This window comes from Nelumbo nucifera, chromosome 6 (assembly GCF_055504915.1).
Source record: "Nelumbo nucifera cultivar China Antique chromosome 6, China Antique-T2T, whole genome shotgun sequence".
Lineage (NCBI taxonomy): Eukaryota > Viridiplantae > Streptophyta > Magnoliopsida > Proteales > Nelumbonaceae > Nelumbo > Nelumbo nucifera.
In genome coordinates this window covers 1,479,596-1,500,219 of record NC_142654.1, presented here as the reverse complement: position 1 = coordinate 1,500,219, position 20,624 = coordinate 1,479,596, and the positions used below count along the sequence as shown (strand labels likewise).

Below are 20,624 nucleotides of genomic sequence, written 5' to 3'. Positions count from 1 at the left end.
AAGCCTACAAGTCGACAATCCTTTTGGTTTTGGATGATTGTTGCTTCAAGTTTGAAGTTTGAAAAGGGAAAACTTTTTATTTTTCAGAAATTCTGTTATCTCTTATTTTCTCATCTGAAATTCTGTTATGTTTTTTGAGAATGATATTCCTGAATTGGTTTCGTATTCTGAAAATGCCATTTTTCAATGATGATCACTTATAATTTTCTGTAATTTCTTTTGCTTTTTTCATGCATTTTTTGGCTATTTATATATACTCTTTTTGTAAATCTTAGGCATTTTTTTTTTGTTATTCCAATTGGTCTATATATATATATATATATATGCATTTAGAACATATATACAGCTCTTATATATGTAGAAATATACTATATGTCTACATATATATTTTCTCTTTTTTAATATTTTTAATTATGATGTCATGGCCTGAACCGTTCAACTCGGGTAGTCGAACCGGTGATTCATGGCTCAGAGGCAAAAACGGTTCGGCCTTTGGGTCGGTTTTTAAAACATTGAAAATAATATAACATATTAAGAATATTATAAATAATATATAATAAAAATTAATGTTTTATTCATGGTTTTCAAAACTGGATTGAACCGGAAAACAAAGGAACTAGTCATCTAACCAGTTCCGTTTCACCCTAAAACCGTTTTTGGCCAAGAACCGTTGATTTTGTCAATAAACCGCTAATCCAGGTGGTCAAACCGCCAACTTAGACAATGGTTTTTGACCATTTTTTTATTTTTTAAATTAGAACAGGCCAAACGATTGGATCATTTGACCTGGGAACCGGTCATTGTTGTTTGGTTCGGTTTTAAAAACTTTGTTTTTATTAATACTAATGAGACGATATATGCTCCTCACACGTGAATGCCTCAGAGCGACATCCACCGTGCATTGGAAACATCTACCGTGAATAATAACCTATAAATACGGGAGATGTTCTCAATGCATGGTTGAATGTGCGTGTGAGGTCTGTGTGAGGCGCCCGGTGTGAGGAGCGGATCCGGTTTCAATACAAATTAGGCTCACGAACTTTTTGAGTTGAGTAATGAGTATTACAAAAATCGAAGTTGACTCAGTTCGAACTCGGTTATGAGTTATGACTGATGAATCCAGTATTCAACAAATCAAGCTTCAACAACTTGACTCGCTTACACCCCTACCCAGAAATCAGTCCCCCTATACCTGCACCCAACTCAGCACCGGCGTGAAAGATCCAACGGCATCATTTAAATTGACTGGCATAACTATATTTATGGTTAAAGTATTAGCTGAAAAGAAGAAAAGGAAAAACGGAAAAGTTGCGGTGTCCGAAACATTCCATTTTATTACAAGGATCTCGTTCTCTTAACTTAAATCCCCATTCCACTCGCTATAGACAAGTCACACTATCCTCCACTTCTCTGACCCTCTCCCTTTCTCTCTCTCTTCTCTCATAAAAACCTGAAGGAGCAACCAAATCTACTACTGTGTAATGTGATGGCGGTATCTCTAGCCACACCCATCTCTGTTCTCTTCTTCTTCTTCATTTTCATCTCAGTCTCGGGTTCAGAGAGCCAAAAGAAGACCTTCATTGTCCGTGTCCAACTAGAAGCCAAGCCCTCTATCTTCCCCACCCACAAGCACTGGTATGAGTCTTCTCTCAAGTCCATCTCTTCTCTCTCCTCACAAGCTCAAATTCCCTCAGGTTCTTCCGACACCCAAATCATCCATACCTACGAGACCATCTTCCACGGCTTTTCTGCAAAGCTCTCACCCTCAGAAGCCCAGAAGCTTCAAAGCTTAGATGGGGTGCTTGCAGTCATACCGGAGCAGGTCCGTCAACTGCACACCACAAGGTCGCCTCAGTTTCTTGGCTTGAAGACCAAAGACAGTTCTGGGTTGCTTAAAGAATCCGATTTTGGGTCGGATCTGGTCATTGGAGTCATTGACACGGGGATCTGGCCGGAGCGAGAGAGCTTCGGCGACCGGAATCTTGGGCCAGTACCCGACAAGTGGAAGGGACAGTGTGTAACCACTAAGGACTTCCCGGCCAAGTCCTGTAATCGGAAACTGATCGGGGCCAGGTTCTTCTGTGGTGGGTACGAGGCCACGAATGGAAAGATGAACGAGTCATCCGAGTACCGGTCACCGAGGGACTCAGACGGACACGGCACGCATACGGCTTCTATAGCTGCTGGGCGGTATGTGTTCCCCGCTTCGACACTCGGGTACGCGCGTGGGGTTGCAGCTGGCATGGCGCCCAAGGCGAGGCTTGCGGCCTATAAGGTGTGTTGGAACGCTGGGTGTTATGACTCGGACATTCTGGCTGCATTCGACACGGCCGTGTCCGATGGGGTCGACGTGGTGTCGCTCAGTGTCGGCGGTGTCGTGGTGCCGTATTACCTTGATGCCATTGCTATTGGAGCATTTGGTGCTTCCGATCATGGGGTCTTTGTGTCCGCTTCGGCCGGGAACGGTGGGCCGGGTGGGCTTTCTGTCACCAATGTCGCTCCGTGGGTCACGACCGTGGGGGCGGGCACGATGGATAGGGATTTTCCGGCTGATGTGAAGCTCGGGAATGGTCGAATTATCCCCGGCGTGAGCATCTACGGTGGGCCGGGTTTGGCGTCAGGTCGGCTTTATCCAGTGATTTACGCCGGCAGCGAAGGGGGTGATGGGTACTCGTCGTCTTTGTGCTTAGAAGGTTCGTTGGATCCGAATTTCGTTGAAGGAAAGATAGTTTTATGCGACAGAGGGATAAATTCAAGAGCAGCTAAAGGGGAGGTTGTGAGAAAGGCGGGTGGGATTGGAATGATATTGGCTAATGGGGTATTTGACGGTGAAGGGTTGGTGGCGGATTGCCATGTATTACCGGCGACTGCTGTCGGAGCATCGGGTGGGGATGAGATACGTAAGTACATAAGTGCAGCTTCGAAGAGTCATTCGCCGCCGACAGCCACCATCGTGTTCCGAGGAACCCGGCTCGGGGTGCGTCCTGCACCGGTGGTGGCCTCATTCTCAGCAAGAGGGCCAAACCCGGAATCGCCGGACATATTGAAGCCGGATGTGATTGCTCCGGGTTTGAACATACTAGCGGCCTGGCCGGACGGAGTGGGACCATCCGGGTTGGCATCGGATAAGCGGCGTACGGAGTTCAATATATTGTCGGGGACCTCCATGGCCTGCCCTCATGTATCAGGATTAGCAGCACTGTTGAAGGCTGCACATCCAGAGTGGAGCCCAGCGGCAATACGGTCGGCATTGATGACAAGCGCATATACAGTGGACAACCGAGGTGAAGTAATGGTGGATGAATCCACGGGTAACTTCTCAACTGTAATGGATTTCGGGGCGGGGCATGTGGATCCACAGAAGGCGATGGAACCCGGGTTGGTATATGACCTGACGTCCTATGACTATGTAAACTTTCTATGCAATTCCAATTACACAGAGAAGAACATCCGAGCCATAACAAGGAGGAATTCGGATTGCAATGGAGCGCGAAGGGCAGGGCATGTGGGGAATCTGAATTACCCGTCAATGTCAGCGGTTTTCCAGCAGTACGGAGAGAAGAGGATGTCCACCCATTTTATCCGAACAGTAACCAATGTGGGGGATCCGAAATCGGTTTACGAAGCGAAGGTGAAAGAGCCGAATGGGGCGAAGGTGACGGTGCAGCCAGAGAAGCTAGTGTTTAGGAGGATAGGGCAGAAGCTGAGCTTCATGGTGAGAGTGGAGGTGAGGGCTGTGAAACTCTCCCCTGGGGCCTCCACCGTCACCAGCGGCTCATTGACATGGGAAGATGGAAAGCATCAAGTAAGAAGCCCCATAGTGGTCACGATGCAGCAGCCTCTGTGACCCAATGTGCAGATCAGAGGTAGCAGCAGAGACCAGAGAGCTTTAATTTGGGATGGATTGGGATTTGGGAAGGGTGTTTATTAATTAGTAGCGACTAGCAACTATATATATATATAATATAGCAAGTGTTGTGCTATATAATTAAAATACTATTGATCATGTCAAGTTTACTACTACACATGCAGTAAACCTATGAAATATGAATATGAGAGAGAGAGAGAGAGAGTTGAGTTGAGTTGTGACTTGTGAGTGAGAAATGGTAATAGGAGGACGCTCGCCCTTTCTGTGTTTGTCTTGGAAAGTTGGAAAGGGGTTGCAGCTGCTTAATTTTGCACTGTGTACAGTACTAAAGGAAGAACATGGTTTAACTTTGATATTTTGCGAGGCCAAAGAAATTAATGTTTCTCCTTTCTAGTAGTTCTACCTATTTCTGGCTTCTATTTTTTTATTTCTTCTGATCACATTCACATTGGAATATAATCCGACTTTGTAATCTAAAAGAATGAAAGAAAGAGCACTGGTATGGAGTTTTTAGAATAGAGGGAGGGGAGGAGCAGAAACAGAAAAGCATGGAGAAGTCTTGTCTTGGCACTCAATAAGCAGAGAGTTGAGAGGATTATTAGTAGTGTACCCCCTGTACTTTGGGGTCTGTGACAAAGACCCCCATGTACTATGACCGTGAGAGAAAGACCCCTTTTTGTTAATTTTTCGTTGATTTTTTAATTCCCATATTACCCTTCTAATAATTATTCATACACTTAGGAAAAATATACTGTTCATCTTCTTTCCCAAATTCACGATACACAAACAGCAGCTGCGGAAGAAAAATCTGACTTTCTTTGATGAAAAATGTAGAACGTCTAATCTTCAGCAATGCTCGTTAACAAAGATCAACATCTCGTCTTTCCAACAACGAACTATAGTGGCATTCGATTTCTATTGGGCAGCGACAGAGGGACTTTGCTCATCAGATTTCAATCTCGGCCATACCGCAATGGCATCTGATTTAGAAACAGCCAAGCGATGAAGAGTCCCAGCTCATCCGAACCCATGTTCGACCCCGCCGAGATTGGGGTCGGTTGGTGGTTGCTATAGAAACTATGGCTTCCGAACATAGATTCCACTCGACTGGACCAGCTTTGTAGCAACAGTGATTGCTACTGAGGAGATGTTGGTGGACCAATGGACTGGTCCAGCGATGGTGGTCGCCCTGTGGGCATGTCTGGAACACCTCTACTTTGTATCTTTGTATTGATCATAGGACATCATCCAAATTCTCAATTCCCATGTCAGCTCCGACAACACCAATCACAGGACATCATCCAAATCCTCAATTCCCATGTCAATCACTCCTTACCCATTTTCTGAAAAGGAGTCACCCACGGTGGAGAATGACTTTGCCCACTTTCCCATCTCCAAATCAAAACCCACTATGGAGAATGGCTTCAGAATCGAAAAATACAGGTGCCCATTATGGAATACCCCTTCCTGGTGAGAATTCTCGTTAAGAATATGGAAAAAGCCCTTGAATCGGCTCTATGAATTGGAGGTCGAGTCGTAAACGAAAATAAAATTCGAAAAGGACCTAGATGAGAGCACAATCATCTTGTATCCGTTTGACGACGAGGGGACGAGAGAGACCGATTTGAATGAGAAAGGGTGGGTTGGAAACTCAATGAGTCTCAAGTATCTAGATAGGGGATTTCGAACAAGGTAGATGAATCGGGGGGAGGAGCAGAAGAGGTTGTTGGAGGTGGAGAGAAGGCGGGATGGTGTGCAGGACGAGGGTAGTTTGAGGGTGCGCCACATAGGCGGCTTAAAATCCAAGTGAATGAACTCGTGGTAAATTTCAGGGTCAGAAAACAGAAGAAAAAAGAAGCGTGGATGAGTTTGGGTTTTTGTCTCCAACTTTGAGTTGAGAAGAAGAGTGAACGGAAATAAAAAGACAGAGAAGAGCAAAGAAATTGAAGCGCTTACAAGTAGAACGGAGACTCAAGAAGTTTTGAGAGGGAGGAAAGTTAGTATACGTTCAAGAAGCTCTTCCAACAACCTACTCTAGATTGCAGACTTCATCTCTGGTTGACTCTTCGAAGTCCGGGTGTTCCAGATTGTAGGCTTCATCTAAGTCACCCTCAGGTGAAGAATATGGTTTAAACTCGTGCATCTTTTTGCGAGAGCATGAGGCTATACCCCCTGGTTCCCGGGGCACCATTCACCAAGAGGCAGCGAGGATGACATGTTACCCGATGGAACGGTGGTGAAAATGACTTTTGACAAAATAGGGTTGGAAGGTGTTGTCACGAGAGGAAGAAAGGAGAGGAGAGATAGGGAAAGGGGACAAAGAGAGATTGGGGGAGAGGAAGAGAGAGAAATGTGAAGGAATTTGAAGTAGAATGTTGTTCGGTGTATCGTAAGTTTGGGGAAGAAGATAAACAGTATTTTTCTCCTAATTATACGAATAGTTATTAAAAGAATAATATGGAGATTAAAAAATATTATAAAGGTGAATTTCAAGGGATAATTAACATAAGGGGATCTTTATCTCACGGTCAAGGAGGTCTTTGTGGCAAAACAAAGTACAGGGGGGTCATTGGGATGGGGGCCCAATGAATGCCTAACTTGATCCCGATTTGGGTTGTTGTGCCACAACCCCTGGAACTTGGTGGTGGTAGGTGCAAACTGGAAACAAAAGACAGGAGAATTGTGGAGTCAATTCGCCCGGTGCCGGTTCACACTAGCTAGTAGCTACTACAATACCATTTACTGGGGCAGGTGCATGTGCTGCTCTACGATTCTTAATTTCTGTTTTTGGTTGTGTATGTGTTACTGCAGTCGACCTATTTTATTTATATGTACAGAAGATATTTATACACAACCTCCAAGAACTAGTAACAACAACACTAGAATCCGAGTTGAGACAAGCAATCATGTTCACGTGTTGTCTCAACCATCAAAACATCGTCCATCATCATCACTACCAAAATAAAAAAATTTTAGAGAGAGAGAGAGAGCAAAGTGAGAAATGAATGATGCTCCTCCCAAAGTCCCAATGGCTTCAAGCTGTCAATGATCTTCCAATGTTAACTTGTAACCCTGATGCGGTACGTTGCATAAAATAATATTTTCTCCAGTAAATTAAGAAGATAGAATCAATCAAGTAATTTTTAATTGCAGGAAAATTAAAACTAGTTTCACCAAGTAGGAAGCTTTTCTGCACGGGGCCAATATAATTCAATTCAATATATGCTTGCCATGTAGATGGATTTTGTGGCCCATTTAGACCATCTATATATATCAGATACAGATAGCCATTGGGGACCCTTTTTAGAGTATGATGAATTTAGTAGCTAGCCAGCTGAAATCCGCTCTGGCCTAACAAGTAACAACCACCAACGATAAATATTGACCCTATAGCTAGCGGCCTAATACTGCATGTATAATTTAATTTGTGCTTTAATTTTATTTATATATTCTGGATGCACGTCAATTGTTATGTTCAAATTGTGTCATGTCATGAGCTCGGAATTAATTGCGCCTGCACATCTAACTTTCTCGCTTGAATTGAAGACTGTATACTACACAAGGCCAAACAGTGAGCAGAGAGGAGGATGGAGGATAGAGGATAGAGAGTTGAGACTACCAAATTCAATATCCAGGTACGTGACATCAGCTCGGAACTCACGATTGGTGAATGGTGATGTCCAACATCCAACATTGGCATCTCAACTCGACACTACTTACGAAGAAACCAGATCATCATCAAACGTCTTATTTGGTTGGAGCAAGATAAGGAGTTGGGTTTATGTTGATCCAGAGATTTCAATGTTTTTGCATACCTCTCATGATTCACAAGCAAATCCACTCTGGACTACAACATTATTCCCATGGTGGATATTTCTCAAAGAGTGGAGTACAAGTACAACATCCCCTGTGAAGTAGTAGAGATGATGTAATTGGCCTCTAACAAATTAGAACTGACCCACTGATTACCGCCAGCTATACATCTATTTTAAGCTCGACATGAGTATGACTATAATCCAGCCCAACTAACAGAATTGGGTTTGGATATGGACCTAGGTCAACACAGCCCAAACCCACAAATTGTTCTTCAGCAGAAACTTCATCAAGCCCATTCTTTCGGTATCTACCACTACCAGTTACATACAACATGTTCATGACGGTCATCCTCCTACACTTCCAACTTCAGTACTGGAGGTCGCCAATCTGTTCTATGGCCCTCTGGCTCTGGGTAATCCATTAAAACCCTCTGAGGTAATTATAAGGGGGTGTTCTTTTTTCATATTTTGAGAGGGGGAAAAGTTGGTTAATGAGATTTTGGTTTCCATTGATCAAGAATCCCATGTTATTTTTTCAGATTTATGTAGAGATCAAAGAAAATTTATTTTCCTGGGTATCACTTACCCAGGTAAATGATGCCCATCTCCTAGGTGGGTAAATAACTTTTCCACAATACTTAAATTGGACAAAAGTACCCCTTTTAATAATAGATTTTTATAGCTAAATGGTCATTGCCTTATTTACATGAAAAATAAAAGAACATGAGTAAATACACTTACCCAAGAAAAACTTACCAAAGTAGCCACATTTACCTGAATAAATAACTTACCGAAAAATGAACAGGGCCTAAAAGTAATAGCTTACTGCCTTACTCCCTCAAGTTGTTTCTAAACTGTTTATATTTGGAATTAAACCATTGGACTTGGTCCTTGGTTGTCTGAAGAAGCCTGGTTACCTGAATAAATAACTTACCGAAAAACGAGCAGGGCCTAAAAGTAATAGCTTACTGCCTTACTCCCTCAAATTATTCCTCTAGTTGTTTCTAAACTATTTATATTTGGAATTAAACCATTGGACTTGGTCCTTGGTTGTCTGAAGAAGGCCTGGAAATCTGAATAATAACTAATTCTACCACAACACTTCAACTGCCTCACACAAGTCAGAAGATCGATCAGCTTATTAGTCCAACCTCACTAGACAACGCCACCTTCATTTGGTTGAGTTGAACATCCGCGAATAAGAGCATGTTAACAATACTTGGGCCTCCATCCAGTTTCACAACTATTTAGACCTCCAATTTCTTTTAGCAAACTAATCAACTTGTAAGCCATGGAAAAGAATTCATTCTTGGGCCTGGCCCATGACTTAATATAGATATAGTCATAGAGATATAGCTATCATAATTGATCTATGTGTTGCCAAAAAGCAAAACAAAAAAAAAAGTTGATCTATGAAAATGTTAAAAAAAAAACTTAATTATTTTCTGTGTTCAACTGGGTTAAGCTTTTTACATTGCCTAATACGACTAAACCATACCGAGGCTCAGGCTCCTATCTTCAGCCTTCAGTCACCTTTTTTTTTTTCTTTTTTTGATACAATAGGGAGAGTCCTATCTTGAGCCACTTCCAATACAAGAAGTAACCTAAAAGGCCACAACTATCGGCAAATCTTTGTAGGCCTTGACAAAATTATCCTGTGAGGCATGGTTTTTGAAGCGTTTTAGACCCAGATGGACATACCATTTGGACTGGAAATCGATCAGGAGATCGATTCTGTTTTTACCCCAAACTGTTTTTTGCTCAAAAACTGTTTAATTTGGTTAGGGATCCATTGGCCCAGGTGATTGAACTGTTAGACCCATTTAACTGAATGGTTGAACAACTAATCAGGAAATCAGTGGCCAAAGTGGTTCCGGTTCTAGATCGATTTTTAAAACATTGATTTAAGGTTTTGGCACTATGACAAAGTGATTCCGGTTTCAAATTGGTTTTTAAAACATTGATTTAGGTGGTGTTTGGCATCGGTGCTGTTTTCTTAAAAAAACAGCGTCACATAGGCACTACCTCCAGCAAAGCGGTGCTTCAGAAAACAATCTCTTATTTAGTACCCTTTTACCAGAAAAAAACATTACTCCATACCATGCCTTGAAAATCGGGAAAGTGTGGTTTGAGGAAACGCCAAATTCAATGTTTTTCAGAAAACAGCTCCTTATTGCCAGCGGTACAATGATGTGGCATCATCTTAGATGTTGGATAATAAAGACCAATGTTGAAAACGGTTTAACGGCACTGATACCAAACAAAACCAATACTGTTTTCTCAGTAAACAACCTATGTAGCAGCAGAAAACGGTGCTGTATTCCCAGCACCGATGCCAAATACCTACTTAAGGTTTTGGTCACTCTAAGCCAGTCACATAAGCCTTGTGCGAAGCATGGGGTAACAGATGAGACCGGGCTTGGGCTAAGATACGGCCATAACATGCCTGTTTTTCAAAATTTGAATTCCTGGGCTATGTACAACCATCATAATGGGCCTTGATGAGGGGCATTTTGGTCACCCTGCATAACTACTAACATGTGGATGCTATCGACAACACAACGTTCAAGTGAGCAAGACAGCTCGACGAGTCAACACGTGGCACCCAACATCAGATGTGCGGTTAAGCTAGGGTGAGTTTGGGCCACCGTCAAACGCAAGCTCGCCTAAACCGCTCCACGCGATGCACCTTCGCGAGTACTGTTACCGCGACCATAGGAACAGCTCGTCGAACCATGCACCACAAGACCCACGAGTGACCTGTAACCGCCACTCGAATCTAGCAACTGACACGCCAGCACGCCTTAAATTGCAAAAACAGCTTCGCAGGAGACTCAAAGACGTTGCCTAATGGTACCTGAACTTCAGATAGCTATAAAAGGACTCCAAATCCACCCTAAAAGGTATGCACACTAAATCTACCATAGGTAAAAACCTACCCAGACACTCTAATCTTTCTTTTTTCACAGCTCTTTCAACTCGGACATATAGACACCAGCTGGGCCGTATAATTCGATACTGCCATATTAGAACCTTATTCGAGCCCAATCACTAAACGCGAGGAAACAAGCAAATCGCGCATCACATGCCTCTAAATGGACTATTTAGGGACCCTCTGGATTGTCCATGTGTTAAATTCCCCATGCAATGGCAGCTTACATCTACATGACATGAGTTTTAAAGGGTTTTCCTCGAGACTTTTACGTTTTTTTGAAATTTATATGCATGCTAGATTAAAGCGTTACTTTTTTACTTAATTCTGTCGTATTGAAATCAGAGAGGCCCAATGCGGAATGGCCCATACCATTTCGTTGGCTCTCTGACGTTTTTTTTTTTTCTCCAAGGGTCAGGTGTAAATCGGACCGTATTGGGCTGGTACATCACGGCCTGCCTGCGGCCCGTATAAAAAGCGGGCCGTGCTTTCTTCCTTGGGATAAGTTGAGGGGTCGGCCTGGCACGGCCTATGGCCTGAGTCTGTGCGGGCCTGGGCTGAATTGGGAAAAAAATACCTTTTTTTTGCTAACTTTCCGCTTTGTCTGCTTTGGGAACAAATCAACAATTTGAAAAAATAAAAAATCTAACAAAAAAATGAAAAAATACTTAACAAAATACAAAACGGACAACAAATTAGAAAAAAAATAAGAATTTTATTTCATTTAAAATATAAAATAATTACAAATTGAAAATAAAAGTTGTGTTGTTGAAAAAACAACAAATATTGTGAATAAAATTGAAAAAATTACTCCATCTCCTTGACATTAATCATCTGCTTCATCAAGTATATTTAGAGGTGAAAATTGGGTCGTGCCACCCATAGCCCGACACGAATTTGGACCGACCTAGCACAATGGTCTGTGGGTCGTGCCAGGCCCAGCGCGATCATGCTGGTTGTGTTGGGCCTGGGGTTTTAGGTCCGTGGGCCAGGTCGACACGGCATGACCGAGCGGGTCGTGCCACCCGTAGCTCGATCCAGCACGACCCATATATATTATATATTTATATAATATATTGTATAAATTATAATTATATAATAATATATAACATATAATATATTAATAAAATAAACAATTGTTTTCAATTTTATTATACTAATTTATTTAATTATTGTATACATCAAAATTTATATAAAATTAAAATTTTAAGTTTTTTTTTCATTTTTTTAAATCAATAGCTTTGGCCTAGTCCACAGCCTAGCCTGGCCCAAAGCTTGGCCCATGGACCAGCCTGGCCTGCGGCACGAGCCCGCACGGGCTTGGGCTGGGGATCGTGTCAAGCCGACCCCCCAATTTATCCCAGGGGAGGGCAACATGGCTTGGGATGGTCCACAAGCCAGCCCAGCATGGCCTGTTTTACACCTCTAGGTGTAGTAGTGCCATACCCTTCTTTGTCTTGTAATTTATCCTCAGCATCGAGCAAATCTTTGAAATAGATGTCCCTTTTTTGTTTCTCATGGAAGAACAAATGTCTGAGCCAGTACCATCCTTGTTACTAACTAAAGTCAATCCTACATTTTTGACAAACGACTCTTTTTCCCTTCCCCTCAAGCTCCTTTATTTTAAATATTTTCAAATCGGACTAATGAACTTACCGTTGGGGAATTGGTTTCAAGAGGAGGAGCTGGCCATTATTTTTAATTCTGAAAAATAAAAATTAATTTAATTGCATTTACCCGAATGGTTGAATTACTGATTCACATTCTCAACTTGATTTCAAGGGTTGAAGCCTCTCAAAGGCTCCTAACTAGATAAATTGCTAAGTGCCTAACTGCCTAAATGACAGTATGAGAATTTAGATGAGAGACTGAGAGAGTACAAGAATTGAGAAGAGAATTGTTGAATTGGTGTGATGAGAACTGTGAAATGGTGTGGAGGATAAAGTTATTTATAGGAATTGAAAATAATTTAGTTGCCCAAAATACCTAAAACTAGTTGAAATGGTGAAATGGTGTGAAATGGTGTTGGGGGCATTAGCAACATTTTTATCTCCCCTAGGCCCCCAAAGCCAAAATCCATAAATACACCCCTCCCCCATAGCTGTGGGCCTGTGGACCATGGATCATTGTGCCAGGCCATGGGTGGCACAACCCGATTCACACCACCAACAACCTAATTGTAAGCGGGATTCTACCCCAAGTCTCCAGCTGCTTGGTACCTTGCTCGGACGCTTTCCAATACGCCAAGCAGTGCGGATATCTATATTCCTATTCAAGGAAAAGTTTACTTGACAATTGACAATGTTAACTAGTAGTCTTCTCTTGGTGGTCTATTTTGTTTCTGCAACTTGAAGGGATGATGTGGTTTATACAGGAAGTTCAACCGTTCAAGGACAGGGAGCCTCTAGATGGACCATGTGTTATTTACCCATTTCATCGCTATACACCATGTTTACTTAGGCCTTAATTGGAAATTCTGTTTTCCCTAAGTTCACAACCGTGTTTTAAAATTGAAGCAAAAAAAAAAAAGTGTTTTAAAATCCCGAGTTCTCAAAGCTGGCCCGGTGGCAGGTTTGATGGTTCAATCTGGTGGTTATCCCATTGGCCCATTCAAAACCACCAAAAACCTGTGACCCAAGACGTCTGAGTAACTTTCACGGGTTCAACCACCCAAATTACAACGGTTTTGAAAATATTGGTTCACAAAAGTAGCAAGAAAGGATTATTTTCGGAATTGGGATTGCTCTTCACACAGAGCGCCTCACATGTACATTTCACCATGCATTAGGATCATCTCTTATGAATAATAACGGAGATGTTCCCAATGCAAAGTGGGATGTGCCTGTAAAGTTGGTGTGAGAAGCAGATCCGGTCTCTTATTTTGAACGCATTGCATGAGCTTCCGTATAAAGCTGAGTCTAATTAACTCAGTGATTAAACTCCTTTAGCAAAATAGGAACACGAAATTCTGGAGCAGAGGACCATATTTTAGTCCCACTTCATTAATGTTTTAGGTACAAATACCCTCGAGTGAGAGCATTCAGCATTCAGCAATGACGGATCTAATGCACGACTGAGGATACACATGTTGGGCCGACAGAAGACTCAAATTGACTGAGCATCACCCTCAAAACCCACGATAGAGGGATGAAGGTCCACAACATTTTTTTCTTTCTTTAATACAACGAGATACACTTAAGCCTAAAGAACAAAAGGACATCCTAAAGCCTAGACTTCCCTGAGATACACCATTTAAATATATATATATATATATCGTAATCTCTATGCCCTTCATTTGCTAACCAGTCAAAAGCTTGGTTCCCTCTCTGTGAATATGATTGTACACGATCTCGAGCCTACCTTCCCTGCTCAGTTTGGAAGGAGTATAAATACAAATTTGTAGAGTATAAAGTTGTACAAAAAAAAAAAAAAAATCTTCTTGCATTCTTCTACAGTGTATTGGCATCTCAGCCACTGTTATTGACGAGATCCCAATGGGAATAGCACTTAGTTTGATGACTTTACCCTTGGAATCCCTTGCAAGGCAACCAAAGGCACAATTGTCTTCCATATCTTTTGAGGCATCAAAGTTTACTTTGACTACATTATCCTCAGGTGAGGTCCAACAGATCCAATTTTCCTATAGATTTTGGGCTGGGCCCTTCCCAGTTTTTTTCCCTGGGCTTCTATGTATTCCTTCATGCTTTTAAAAATCTTTCATTATCAGTTTGGTATATTTTTGTTACTAAAGTTTTTTCCTTTCTATTTTTCCAAATGTATCACAGTATATGGGCAAATTTTCCCAACACTTTTGGTATATTTTATCCATTTTCTTTTTATCTTTAATTTCTTCCCACCACTCAAGTATCAATTGAGCCTTTAGTTCAATGGGGTGTTGGTAGTATTTCTGGTGACGGGGCCCATGTTTGCCTTGCCATTTGACAGTGGATGAAAATATGGGCCTCATCCTTTAGGTGGCCACGAATAAGCACTGCAGAATCCAGATCACAATGAACTCCCTTGTTATACAGTCTCCACTTGTAATTAGCATCCATAGGAAAAATTTTAGTGTTTGGATGGAAAAACATTTTATTTTATAACGTGCTAAAGTGTTTTATCCTTACATCCAATTCTTCCTCCCTCCCTGTTCAACATTAATTGCATGGACAGGTTTGATCAAGAAGGATCCACTCATGTATGGCTATGCACCCTACACCACTTCATCCTCCTTTTCCTAAAGTTCGTTTTACTACAATTCTTGCGATGCCTCCGTATTATCACTAGGTCTGTAGGCTGTAGCTATGTATTGAGCTTTTTGTATTCCAATTACCTGGACACAATTTGCATTTTTCCCCCATTGACTATTTTCTATTTAATACCTTTCTTAATATTCTCTCTTTGGCTAAATATGCCCCTCCAACACCAATTAGCATTTAATTCCTTCTAAGAAAGCCAACGCCTTTTCATGTTCAGCTGGACCAGATGGAAGTGGGATAACATAAGCAAATAATAATGGTGATCCACATCAACCACTACACCCGTAAGTCATGAGTTGGTTAGGTAGGTAGAGGTGCAAACGGATTGAATCAAATTCTGTAGTAATAGTAGTATATCTGATCCGATTTGATAAGAATCCATCCGATATTCAATTCGAATATGATTCGATTTGAATTGTAGTAAAAAAATACTTGATGATATAATATAATATAATTTTAAATATTTTTTTCTTATTTAAAAAGGATGTGCTACACAAGACGGGGAGGGGGAGAAGTCATTCAAAAGAATACACGTGAAGGGCTCAACTATTTTACTACACTTCATACGACACTCCATTATGAAGGGCTCAAATATGCATGTTAGTGGGTTCGATTATTGAGAGACAAATATTCATAAGAATACACGTTTTAATTTGTTTAAGAATTTGAAAGTTGTCTTAATGGAGAAATTCCATGTGTTTGACTGAGGGAGGTTTTGGCCTGAAATCTTTCTTTTAATATATATATATATATTAGATATGTACTTGCTTTGCACATGGCAATTTTAGATGATTATAATGATAGAAATAATATATCCAAAATGTTCTATAAACTTTATGTATTTTTTATATCTTGTTTTTATTTTTATTTTTTTGTATTTTATTATTAATCGGATGCATATTGTAAAATTCAAATAGGATTATATAAACACTTTATCCAAATATGTGATAATCATATTGAGTTGTGAAATTTCAAGTATCATTGAAAGCAATGTTTTTTAACCGCCCTGACCCAGACGATCGGACCATTCGGCCCGAAAACCGTTCAAGCAATCAGTTCTGTTTCACCCCTAACCCGCTCTTGGATCAAAAACCGCTGACTTGGTCAGAAAACCGCTGACCCGGGCGGTCAAACCGTCGATTCGTTTGACCTAGACAGCGGTTCATGGTTTGAGAAATTGCAGATCTGAGACATGAACTCAGATCTGATATTTAGGAAGAAGAAGATGAAGAAGAAGAAGAAAAAGTTGCAGATCTCAAATATAGATCTCAGAAGAAGAAGAAGAAGAAGAAGAAGAAGAAGAAGAAGAAGAAGAAGAAGAAGAAAAAGTTGCAGATCTCAAATATAGATCTCAGAAGAAGAAGAAGAAGAAGAAGATCTAGATCTGAGAAAAAATGAAAAATCAATCTCAGATTTGAGATCTGAGAACTCGTATGAGACTTGTCATCTGTGCTATGTTACCGTCATCACCGTTGCTGTTGTTGTCGTCGTCATCGTCACCGATGAGCGTCGAATCATTATCTTCCTCTTCCTTCTTCTTCCCTCCTTCCCTTTCTTTCCTTCCTTTTCTTTCTCTTATTTTCCTTTCTCCTTTCTTTCTTTCCTTCTTCTCTTCTTTCTTAGCCGACAAAATACTCTTCTCCACTCCTCCAGTCCTCCTTTCTCTGTTTCTCATGACTCATATACTATTTGGCCTTTCCTAATATGAACCGTCTGAACCGTTCGACTAGGACTGTCGAACCGCTGACCCAGAAACCGGTAGCTAAAATGGTTCCGTTTTCAGGTTAGTTTTTAAAACCTTGATTGACAAATCTACCTGCTTGGATAGATTCTTCTTTTTGTAATGCTTTATCTTTTTGGTGAATCTTCTTTGTTCATTTTCAAAAAAAAAATGTAAGATTTAAATAGAGGGAATTGAATGAATAGTTTAATTTATGATTTAAACCTTACAATTAAATGGGGACTAAATTCAAAAATGAGTATTTTAGCTAAAAGAAAGCTCCACAATCTTATTCAAATTTTTAATAGTAGTGTAAATATATAATTATAGATGTGTTTAACTTTTTTTATATTTTTTGTATTTTTGTGCGTAAAAGTAATTCTGATATGTCACATTTACTTTTTGTTTAATATGATAAATATATGATATTGTGCATGTGCTTGAATGCTTTTTTTTTGCAAAAGTTATGTATTTATATATTTTTATTTTATTTTTTGTTTTTTATATTTATTAATTTTTATTATTTATTTATGAAATTAAAGGTTAACACGTTTAACCCAAAAGTTGAACTATTTATTATTAATTTTTTGCAAGTTCTAAATTATGCATTTCATTTCCATTATCAATAAAAGTATTTCTTGTTTATTACAGTTATGTTTTTTTAGTTTGATTGATAAAATATCATAAATGCATCTAATTTTTTCTATATATTTTTTTTTATTTTCTATATTTATTTCTATTTTAAAAAATATATTACCTAACTATGACCTTATAGGTTGATCAATTTGATTCAAATGGTTGAATTGCATAGCCACCATTTAGATAAAGAATGGTTTTGTTTTGGGGTTATTTTAAAATATATGGGTTTATATTGTTAAAAATATTTACATAGAACTAATTAGTAGCATTTATTAGTAAAAAATTAAATTAAATATAGGATTTAATAAGAGAAAATGAGATTTAATAACTTAAGTATAAAACTTAATGAGAGGGGATTAAATGAGGTGGAAAGTAATAATTGAAGTTACATTTTCAACCCTTACAATTAGAGATGGACTAAATACATAAATATGGGAATTTTAGTAACCATTAAAATTGGCGTTAAAATTATATCAAAGTGACTTTTATACCATTTATCAAACAAAGAAATAGAATGTAATTTTAGTCCAAAAAAAGTTTTACACTGCATCCACACTTTTATATACAATATAAATTATTGAGTCCTTTCCCACTTTGACATGACTTGGCATACTTTTCACTTTATTCATAGTCAGAATTGGAATCGAAATCAAAAACCACAATCCTCCCAAATCAAAATCAGGAACAATCTATTCTCATAGTCTGTTTGGTTCAAACAGGAATTAGATTAAATTTGAATGTGATTTAATTCTCAAAGGAGAAAGAGCAAATAAATGATAATTCCCTCAAATGGAGAAATACCATTCCACCAAAAATGAATTCCAACTCCGCCCAAACAAACATTTAGAATTGGAATGATGGAATGACCCTTATTCCCGCAAGCCAAACGGGCCCTAAGTTTCTTACCTCGTTTATCTCTTCAAGTCTAATAAATTAGCAGCGATCAGAATGACCTCTCCTGGGACCGACCAGGACAACACCCCAAGGTCTCTGACAAGGACAAAGTGTGTTTGATTGAAGGTGGGACCCGCTGTGACTTTCAGTCCTTTTTTCCAATTTGATCCACGTTGATGAATGGGACAACAACATGTACATCCATTCACCCAATCTGATCAAATCTGGGCTAAGTCCTTTGTATGTATAATTTCATTAAAATTTCGATGATGGGTGAAAGGTACATTTAATTTAGACTATCTAATATATGATCAAAGGGCTTCTTCCCATCATGTGTGAAGCGTCAGGTGGTCAAGCATTGAAAAGTAAAAACACACACACAAAAGAAAAAGAAGGGATCAGTTTGGAATTAAACGTTGCAGGTGCTGTTGGTCTGAACTCAACTGATCAGCTCGGAAATTCCTTAGGGCTACGATATTTAACATTAGAAGCAGGGAAGAGAAATTGGGAGGGTTTTCTTTCATCATTTAAACTATCTCAGTATTTTTGTATGGAGTGATGTTCCGACGAGCGTTATCTCATCGAGTGTGGGGTACTGGACCTTGATCCATGAACTCCATCTCTGAGTCTCTTCTGTGATAAATTTGTCACAAACTAGCTGCAAAGCTAAAGTTATTACAACTTCTTCCGTGTTTCAATTTTCAAGCCATGCCCACGTACGGGCAACATATAAAAAAAAAAAAAAAAAGGGATAACAATGTTGCATAGAGTTTAATTAGTCATTGGAGATAGCTAGGAGAGGGTCAGGGTTCTCAACTTCTCTCCTTGGATAACCACTCCAGTCTCCAGCTATCTTTTAATTTCCAATCAAGACAAGCGTGTCATTGAGAGATGAATTTCGTTCCTTCCAGTTCCGTGATGGACGCGAATTCAACTGACAGGTTATCAAGTTGAAGCTTCAACATTAACCTGTAGCTAACTAATTTTCTATACCATATGCCACTAAATCCCATGGTTTTTAAAAACGAACCAGTGACCGAAGTGGTTATTGGTTTGAATAGTTCATTCTGACAAAAAATTAAAAAAAAAAAAATAGAAAACAGTCAAAATCGTTCAAACAGTTTGAACGATTAATCGATCGATTTAGTGGTTTGTTGACCAAAATCAATGATTTTGAAAAAAAAAAAAATGATTTTAAAAAAAAAAAATAGAACTGGTCAAGTGATCAATTCTCGAATTTTCCGATCAGACCATCTGATATGATCTGATTTTGAAAGCCATGCAAAATCCATTTATATAAGTCATTATTCAGATCAGAAATTAAGCTTTGAAATTTGCCATTCAATATAATATAATGGTGAGTAGTGAGGGAGAGTCGGTGATATATATATATATATATATATATATAGATGCAAAGAAAGAAAAAGAGTGTACGTAGCAAAGAAATTGAGACGGTAGTTCAGTGTCCCAAGCTATATAAAATTATAAATTAAAAGGAGATATGATGCATATATACTGATACTAGTTCTCTCTGATTCTGAGGTGGGGAGACCCCACAAATTATGAAGGCGGTTGAACGGTTGAGCCCCACCACCTGCTTTGACAACCCAAAAGTCGGACCGTTGTAATATGGTACATCCCTGCTTGTCTACAGCAAATGGATTCCACATGCATGAAATGAGAGAGGGAGAGAGAATAAAAAAGTTGGTGGTTGGAGCAAAAGATGGGGGAATAACGTGGAGAACACGGGGGATGGGATAGACGTTTTAGCTACAAATGTGGAAGATATTTTTTTGCACCACTTGCACTTTGTTTATCTGTTTTCATGTGAAAGAAAAGAATGAAACATCTTCTTTTTTCTGCTTAAACAAACAAACTCAATCACGCTTTATATTTTACCATATTTGCTCCCCCATGCATGCATGCATCATCATCTTCAAGGATGTCGACATTCACCCAAATTAAATACACACAATATTAATTGGTTACGTTTATGAAATTAACACCGTTTAATTCGTTCATGCATGTCTACTCTCCTTTTAAAATGGGATTTAATTAAGTTTTGAATCGTCGTCGAATTAATTCCTACTTAATTAATTAATTGTTAATAATGAAGAACCACAATCATGTTTTTAATAATTGTACTAGCTAACACAGTGTGGAGTCTTGTAAAAAAATTGATTCAGAACTTTATTACTTGTAGCTAGACTTATTAAGTATTAATGTCGTCATTGTTTTTATAAAGTGATAAGACGACATATGGTCCCATTTTTCAGGGTTTGGGTGGTATTCGCCAGGCTGCTGCGCTCTCTTCTTATATAATTAACTCTGCACGGAAACTGTTTGCTTGAGTTTGAGTTTAATCATTAATGGTATTTCAACAATTCAACTCCAACATGCATGTTACCATCTCATCAATTGATGGTTTTTCACAATTTATGATCAAATCCAAGAAAATATCACAATAGTAATGTGGGGGTTGGGGGTTGGACAAATCAGA

At 39.5% G+C, this 20,624-nt stretch overlaps 1 protein-coding gene and 1 pseudogene across 2 annotated transcripts; one reads left to right on the top strand and one right to left on the bottom strand.

The window, feature by feature from the left end:
• Positions 1 to 1,294: 1,294 nt before the first annotated feature.
• Positions 1,295 to 4,242, top strand: LOC104609268 (Subtilase family protein). The gene has a single exon (XM_010275529.3). The coding sequence runs from the start codon at positions 1,487 to 1,489 to the stop codon at positions 3,845 to 3,847; it is 2,361 nt and encodes a 786-aa protein (XP_010273831.1). The 5' UTR covers positions 1,295 to 1,486; the 3' UTR covers positions 3,848 to 4,242.
• LOC148790537 (F-box/kelch-repeat protein At5g43190-like) lies at positions 1,481 to 5,968 on the bottom strand (annotated as a pseudogene). The gene has a single exon (XR_016077303.1). The product of XR_016077303.1 is annotated as an F-box/kelch-repeat protein At5g43190-like (transcript).
• Positions 5,969 to 20,624: the final 14,656 nt, after the last annotated feature.

Coding starts and splice junctions, on each gene's coding strand:
- LOC104609268 (XM_010275529.3), top strand. CDS start 1,487: ATGGCGGTATCTCTAGCCACACCCATCTCTGTTCTCTTCTTCTTCTTC.